Below are 8800 nucleotides of genomic sequence, written 5' to 3'. Positions count from 1 at the left end.
AGTTCTTCGTTCTTGTCCTGCTACTTGTTTTTGTATTTGGTCAATTTTTATGTTTTCATTTTTGGTTGATATTTTTATTTATTTATTTATTTTGTTATTTGTGTTGGTCAATTTAATTATTTCCTAATTTCTTTTTTTTTCTGGATCTTTTGTTTTTGTTTTCTATGCCCCTGCCTGTCATTGTGTTCCTGTGGTGCCTTGTCCTGTTTTGTTTTCTTGTATTGTTAGAGTTCCCATCCAGACCTGTTCCCGTAAGTTGCTGCCACTGGTTTCCCTTGCCTGGAACCTGATCCCCTTCAGAGTCTGCAGTCAAGTATCTAAGCTCAGGTCTGTGGTGCCTTTCTCGGTTCTCTCCAGCTGCCTGCTCTTGCTGCTTCCTCTGATGATATTCTGCCAGTTGAGGTCCAAGGCTGTTCCGGTGGTCTTCCCTGGTTGTCTCTGTATCTGTTAACTGTGTTCTGTGCTTTTTGATACACCCTTGACACTCCTTGGATCCTGTTAAATTTTGTTTTTATTTTTGTAACAATTTAGTATGAGATTTATATATATATATATATATATATATATATATATATATATATATATATATATATATATATATATATATATATATATATATATATATATATAAACACAGATGAAATCAAGACACAAACACTTTTCCGCAGAACTATACACACAGTCTATTGTGTTTGATCAAAAAGATATTTAATTATTTTATTCTACCACAGCATAGTTAGATTTGTAAATATACAAAATTCATATTAGCTACATTTTCTGATTTTTATTACATTCTATCAATGTAAAAATAAGGTCAAATTAAAGATCAAAAGATCAAAATAATGTACATTAACATTATCACTTTTGTAAAAGAACTTTGTTTTCGACCAGAAGTATTCAAGGCAAATTACATTTTTGCCAGTTTGCCTTCGATTATTAGACTAGATTCATTTATAATGTTATGTGAAAGAAAAACACGAACAAATAGATATGATTTTTACTATGCATTTATTATGAGTGAAGTACTGTTTTCCAGAGACACAATTAGTTGTTCATTGTTGATGTCACAGTCATCAAGGCAAATAACTCTGTAGAGAAAAGCAGAGAAACACACACAGACACACAGTTATGGTCTGAACTGTGACCACAATCTATTTGGAGAAGTCAGAACTTCATAAATAAAATTAATCCTAAGAATCAGCAATCTTTTTACCTCCCAATGAGACCAGTTCTGGATTTCACGGTAGAGGGAGTTTCCAGGGCATTCTGTGGAATCGGCTTGTCTGTGTCCGTACAAGCTGTAATATGAGGACAGTCTGCCTCCGTTCACAGCACAGCTTGTGAAGTCGTACCTCACCATGTCCAGCGCACTCCTGATGGGGAGCGTGGAGGTATAATCTCCAATGAAACAGACACCATAGCTTATGGAGTTGTACCCGTAAGCATGGGCACCGACCCAATTCCAGCCTCGGCCTTCATACAGGTTTCCATCAGAACCTGCAACAAAACTACAAACAAACAACAATAGTGATTAGAAATGACACTAATTCTGTACAGCACATGAAATACTGTTAAAGGGCTTTATTGTACAGAATGTTGTCTAACAGACCAGGACTTTCCTAACCTGTATCCAATGTCAGACCATCCATTGGTTTGCTGGTGGTAGCGCTGCATGGAGCGCATGTCACTGGCACATTGATCGAAGGTGGTGCATGGCTTGGAGGGTTGATATGTGTGGTGGATGAAAAGGTACGGCACAGGGAGAGACAGATAGGAGGGAGAACCAATGAAAGCTGCAGCTCCCCATTGAGACCGAGTGACGATCTTGGGACAGACTGTTTTTAGGAGGAAAAGAATGAGTAAAAGATGAGTAAAATAATGGAAATAACCACAGTTGTAAATTGCTAAATAATTGAGTCACTGTAAAAAAAAAACATTATAAAAATGTATTTATATCAGTATACAATATTTTAAATATTGTATAAGTAATAAGAGTAAATATATATATATATATATATATATATATATATATAATAAAAAAAGTTTTTCAGTCAGTTTAATGTTTGGTTTCTTCTATTTATTATTATTTTTATTACTTATTTATTGCTATGAAAATACTAAATTAAAAGTGAATATTGTTAAATAAAGGCGATGTATTTAAATAAATATATAATTTTTTTATAAAATAATAAATTGGTCAGAGGATAAATAAACTGGATTACTTACCTGCATATATATGAACAAACTGGTCAAAGCCTTCGTTCATGACATCATCCAGCCTCTTCCTCTCAGACTCGTTTAAGTTGCGGTGAACTGTTAGAGCTTGGACCATCTGGCTTTTCAGCGAAGAGAAGCTGACGAGCTTTTTGAAGTTCATCCTTCGTTTTTGACTGATCAGACGGGGCGATGCGTTCAACCCTGCGGCGTCAGGCTGGTGACTGTAGTAACTCTTCAGCAGGTCACTCAGCGATCGCTCATGATCATTAGACGAGGAAACTTCTGACCCGAGAATGAACCCGTCTATACCTCCGATTATTAGGGCGTCTGTGGCCAAGGAGGGCAAATCAGAGAGACTGTAGACATTTGGGGATGAGATGCTATCCCAGAACCCTTTAGTGCCAAAAGGAAGAGTGGTTTGTTCATTGTGGACATGATGTAGAAATGAGGCGACCAGGTTGTGGGTCAAGGTTAAAGGATAAAGGCCTTGGACGGTGGACTGCAGCCCAGCCTCAAGTCCAAGGAGCATTGGGGCCAACGCCACATTTGAACCATCTAACGTGAGAACCACACCTTTCTCCTTCCCCATCTCTGACAGGCTGTGATTAATGACCTCGCTTACATAAGAAGTGACTGATGGATCTGACACAAGGTCATGTGCATCACTGAGGTCACCGAGGTATCGCTTGATGAGGTCTGTATCAAAGCCAGCAGCCTTACGTAGACCTTTCACCACATCGAGCATCTGAAGACCTGGATTCACAGCCTCAATGCTCTCCACGGCTCTGATGAAGTCCTTCATGTGCTTTGTGGTGGTGGCTGATGGAAAACCAGAGGGAAAAACACAGAAAACAAGAACATTTAAATGTTTACTCAACCACAGACATTAAAGAAATAATTTATGAGTCATTAAATACATTTAAAAAAAGAAAGAAAAGAAAATATACTTACCTTCAGCAGCAAACACCACAAGTAAAGAAAGAAGCAGACACAAATGCCAATCCATGATGACAGAACTCGAGAACACTGAAGAGTCTCTGTTCACTCGGTCCGGTTATGATACTATCCTGCACTTCATACGCCTTATAAATACATGCTAACACTTATGTAAACACTTGCTGATAAACGAGTGTGTTCCATGATATAAAGATTTAGCTTTGAGAAAGTGACAGATGCTTTCAGTCTGTCTTAAATAAACTTGCAGTTGAATAAACCACCCATGATATTAATGAATATTTCAAGAATCTTCAATTCTTGCATCACATTAAAGTCTATTGTATTCTATAAAAGTGTAAGTGAATTATGGTAAAGGGGAAAACTACACTTCATCTGAATTATGCATAATGCTTTATAATTAAGTCCCATTAGTTAACATCAGTTAATGCACTAATTAACATTACCAGTGAGCAATACATTTGTTACAGTATCAATAAATAGTACAGTACAGTTGTTAGAATAAATTAGCTCTAAACTAACAGATACAACTTTTGATTTTAATAGTGTATTAGTAAATGTTTCAAATGTAACTGAAATTAATAAATGTATATTGTAAAGCATTACTGATTTATGTTTACATTTATACTACAACACCCATTTCAAACCATTATTACAGAAAGTGTTTTCTTATTGCTAATAAATCTTCAGATATATTAAGTAACAGCAAAGATATTTTTTTTATTAATTCTTCTTGTGAATAAGTGGAAACTGTTGATAGATAAAGCTTCTATTTTTTTCCTTAATCTATATCAGCCTTTGATAGGCTTCATCACAAGGTAATTTACCTTACGATATGGTTTATCACAAGGTAAACAACATAACCAAATCACAAAAATAGAAAAGTGACAGTCGGTTTATTTGCATACAAAAAAGAAAAAGAAAAAGACAAGAAACTCATGAAACATGGCTCAATTCAAAGAACCTATCAAAGGATCAAAACTATGGCTCTTTTCTATTTAATTCGATCTTAGTATATTTTCTTCAACTGCATAATTAGAAAGGAGGTCCAAAAATTCAGATTGTGGGTGTTTCATTTCAATATTGAAGTACAGAATCATGGATATTTCTAATAATTTAAAGGTGTAATAAAAATTATAATTATTTTTTCAGGTGTTTTCATGCTGCTGAAATTTGCAGCTCATAATCATGTTTTCTAATCAGAAATCAACTTGATGGGAGGCTTGAATTAGTACTAAAGTCAGCCAGTTCCAGATTAATTTAAGCATATTAACTGAATTGTCTGCTTCACATACCAGGCCTATCACATTTTGTAAGTAAAATGGGTCAAAATCAACATTTCGTAATGACTTGAAATATTTAACAATTTTTCCTTTCTGCAGGAGATGCTTTTGAAACGTTTACAAGCAGTTAACATTTGATTATGAATGTGTATTTTTTGTATAATAAGTCAATTCTGTTATTATACAAGGTGTTTATTCATTACACCTCATATTAGGCCTACATCTTTTAAATTAAATTATAGATTTAAAAATAAATATGTACTAATGCAAGCTGTTCTAGGTTAAAGCAATAGTGCATGTGATGATGATTATGATGCATGTGATTACACGGTCACGGTGATTAAAGGTGAAGTGTGTAATATTGACCGCTAGCGGCTGAAATGGGTATTGCAGCTAATTAAAAAGATATTGGAGACAGTCCTTTCCCCCTTCTCCTCTATGGGATTAGATCTCTGCCACAAATCTGCGATTTGCACATGCGCGAACTGAGTTTTGTGGAGAAAATGTTTGTCTTGAGAAGAAAGAAGAAAGTATTTTGAGTGCACAAAAATACATTTTGCACTTAATACGTTTTTGTATGTGTGCATATCTTCTTATTTGTGCGTGCAACGTTTCAGTAGCTTGCTCCCTTGATGCTTGCTCTCAGTGCTCTCTAATTGGCTCTCAATTATTTATTACCAATAAATGAGCCTGCAACATATTAAACTGAAACCACAATTTTATCTGAAAAGCAAAAACAGACGTTATTTATCAAATCAACAAACTGCAACAAAGTGGGAACAAAATGAATCTCTAAATAAAAAAAACAGGCTAAAAGAAAGTCATCTCACGTCTCTCCGTATACTGCTCTCATCACTTGGATTACAGCGTCACGTGCCTTCTTTTTTTTTTTTTACAAATGTACAAATAATCTTCACGGAACATGATCTTTGCTTAATAAACATATGATTTTTGGCATAATAGGAAAATCAGTAATTGTGACCCATAAAATTTATTTTTGGCTATTGCTGCAATTATACCCATGCCACTTATGACTGGTTTTGTGCTCCAAGGTCACATATATTTATTTACATCTATAAATATAATGAAAATGAAATGGCTAATGTTGTTTAAATCAAGCTCTGTTTCATGATTTAAAATTTAACAAATGTCCATGAAAAAATCTAGCCATTTTTCCATTTGTAATGTTGTTTAAGCTCGTGATGAAGGTTGATAAGAAAAAATAGAAGCTTTATCAATCAACAGTTTCCACTTATTCACAAGAAGAACTAATACTGTTATTTTTTCTAAACTCATTTTTAAAAATCTGATTACTAGCAATAAGAAAACCCTTAACTTTAAGATAACATAAAAAGGAAAGGTTTGAAATTGATGTTATAATATTTCTCATTTTTTAAGTCCCGTTGAATAATCTGAAAGTATAAATGTAAACATTATGTAAATGTTAACACTTTACAATATGGTTCCATTTGTTAACATTAGCTTATTAGTTATTAACTGCATTAGCTAGCATGAAAAATATTTCTAAACAGTTTCTTAATCTTTTAAATGTTTACATTGGTAATGTTAATTAATGTATTTATTAGGACCTTACTGTAAAGTGTTACGAATTGTTAAAATGAAGTGTAGTTTTCCCCTTTACCATAATTCACTTACACTTTTATAGAATACAATAGACTTTAATGTGATGCAAGATTTGAAGATTCTTGATATATTCATTAATATCATGGGTGGTTTATTCAACTGCAAGTTTATTTAAGACAGATTGAAAGCATCTGTCACTTTCTCAAAGCTAAATCTTTATATCATGGAACACACTCGTTTATCAGCAAGTGTTTACGTAAGTGGTTAGCATGTATTTATAAGGCGTATGAAATGCAGGATAGTATCATAACCGGACCGAGTGTACAGAGACTCTTCAGTGTTCTCGAGATCTGTCATCATGGATTGGCATTTGTGTCTGCTTCTTTCTTTGCTTGGGGTGTTTGCTGAAGGTAAGTCAGATATTCAGTTTTCTAGTCACCAGAATAATTACTGGTTTATTTATGTGTGCAAGCGCTAGATATGTTACCAAAGTTTATTTTGATTGACTCATAATGATATCTTTAATGTCTGTGGTTGAGTAAAAATGTAAATGTTCTTGTTTTCTGTGTTTTTCCCTCTGGTTTTTCCATCAGCCACCACCACCAAGCACATGAAGGACTTCATCAGAGCCGTGGAGAGCATTGAGGCTGTGAATCCAGGTCTTCAGATGCTCGATGTGGTGAAAGGTCTACGTAAGGCTGCTGGCTTTGATTACAGACCTCATCAAGCGATACCTCGGTGACCTCAGTGATGCACATGACCTTGTGTCAGATCCAATCAGTCACTTCTTATGTTAGCGAGGTCATTAATCACAGCCTGTCAGAGATGGGGAAGGAGAAAGGTGTGGTTCTCACGTTAGATGGTTCAAATGTGGCGTTGGCCCCAATGCTCCTTGGACTTGAGGGCTGGGCTGCAGTCCACCGTCCAAGGCCTTTATCCTTTAACCTTGACCCACAACCTGGTCACTTCATTTCTACATCATGTCCACAATGAACAAACCACTCTTCCTTTTTGGCACTAAAGGGTTCTGGGATAGCATCTCATCCCCAAAATGTCTACAGTCTCTCTGATTTGCCCTCCTTGGCCACAGACGCCCTAATAATCGGAGGTATAGACGGGTTCATTCTGGGTCAGATGTTTCCACGTCTAATATCATGAGCGATCGCTGAGTGACCTGCTGAAGAGTTACTACAGTCACCAGCCTGACGCCGCAGGGTTGAACGCATCGCCCCGTCTGATCAGTCAAAAACGAAGGATGAACTTCAAAAAGTTCGTCAGCTTCTTCTTCGCTGAAAAGCCAGATGGGTCCAGGCTCTAACAGTTCACCGCAACTTAAACGAGTCTGAGAGGAAGAGGCTGGATGATGTCATGAACGAAGGCTTGACCAGTTTGTTCATGTATATGCAGGTGAGTAATCCAGTTTATTTATTCTCTGATCAATTTATTATTTTATAAAAAATGTTATATATTTATTTAAATACATCGCCTTTATTTAACAATATTCACTTTTAATTTAGTATTTCATAGCAATAAATAAGTAATAAAATAATAATAAATAGAAGAAACCAAACATTAAACTGACTGAAAAACTTTTTTTTATTATATATATATATATATATATATATATATATATATATATATATATATCTATATATATATATATATATATATATTATTTACTCTTATTACTTATACAATATTTAAAAATATTGTATACTGATATAAATACATTTTATAATGTTTTTTTTTTTTTTTTTTTTTTACAGTGACTCAATTATTAGCAATTTACAACTGTGGTTATTTACATTCTTTTACTCATCTTTTACTCATTCTTTTCCTCCTAAAAAGTCTGCCCCAAGATCGTCACTCGGTCTCAATGGGGAGCTGCAGCTTTCATTGGTTCTCCCTCCTATCTGTCCTCCTGTGCCGTATTCTTTTCATCCACCACAATATTCAACCGACTCCAAGCCTTGCACCACCTTCTGATCAATGTGCCAGTGACATGCGCTCCATGCAGCGCTACCACCAGCAAACCAATGGATGGTCTGACATTGGATACAGGTTAGCGAAAGTCCTGGTTTGTTAGACAACATTCTGTACCATAAAGCCCTTTAACAGTATTTCATGTGCTGTACAGAATAAGTGTCATTTCTAATCACTATTGTTGTTTGTTTGTAGTTTTGTTGCAGGTTCTGATGGAAACCTGTATGAAGGCCGAGGCTGGAATTGGGTCGGTGCCCATGCTTACGGGTACAACTCCATAAGCTATGGTGTCTGTTTCATTGGAGATTATACCTCCACGCTCCCCATCAGGAGTGCGCTGGACATGGTGAGGTACGACTTCAGCAAGCTGTGCTGTGAACGGAGGCAGACTGTCCTCATATTACAGCTTGTACGGACACAGACAAGCCGATTCCACAGAATGCCCTGGAAACTCCCTCTACCGTGAAATCCAGAACTGGTCTCATTGGGAGGTAAAAAGATTGCTGATTCTTAGGATTTATTGTATTTATGAAGATCTGACTTCTCCAAATAGATTGTGGTCACAGTTCAGACCATAACTGTGTGTCTGTGTGTGTTTCTCTGCTTTTCTCTACAGAGTTATTTGCCTTGATGACTGTGACATCAACAATGAACATCTAATTGTGTCTTTGGAAAACAGTACATGTGCTATATGTATCACTTATAATAAATGCATAATAAAAAATCATATCTATTGTTTCGTGTTTTATTATTTTTTCTTCACGTGTCATGAGAAATTT

At 35.5% G+C, this 8800-nt stretch overlaps 1 protein-coding gene and 1 pseudogene across 1 annotated transcript; one reads left to right on the top strand and one right to left on the bottom strand.

Annotated features, from left to right (window-relative positions):
• Window positions 1-989: 989 nt before the first annotated feature.
• On the bottom strand, window positions 990-3269 carry LOC113076534 (N-acetylmuramoyl-L-alanine amidase-like). The gene is made up of 5 exons (XM_026249231.1): window positions 3169-3269; window positions 2227-3036; window positions 1625-1835; window positions 1214-1508; window positions 990-1088 (listed from the first exon to the last, which is right to left on the bottom strand). The coding sequence occupies exons 1-5, from the start codon at window positions 3221-3223 to the stop codon at window positions 1074-1076; spliced, it is 1386 nt and encodes a 461-aa protein (XP_026105016.1). The 5' UTR covers window positions 3224-3269; the 3' UTR covers window positions 990-1073.
• Window positions 3270-6357: 3088 nt separating this feature from the next.
• LOC113076535 (N-acetylmuramoyl-L-alanine amidase-like) lies at window positions 6358-8745 on the top strand (annotated as a pseudogene).
• Window positions 8746-8800: the final 55 nt, after the last annotated feature.

This window comes from Carassius auratus, unplaced genomic scaffold (assembly GCF_003368295.1).
Source record: "Carassius auratus strain Wakin unplaced genomic scaffold, ASM336829v1 scaf_tig00020682, whole genome shotgun sequence".
Taxonomy (NCBI): domain Eukaryota; kingdom Metazoa; phylum Chordata; class Actinopteri; order Cypriniformes; family Cyprinidae; genus Carassius; species Carassius auratus.
The sequence above is the reverse complement of the archived record's forward strand: the minus strand, read 5'-3'. Positions and strand labels throughout refer to the sequence as shown.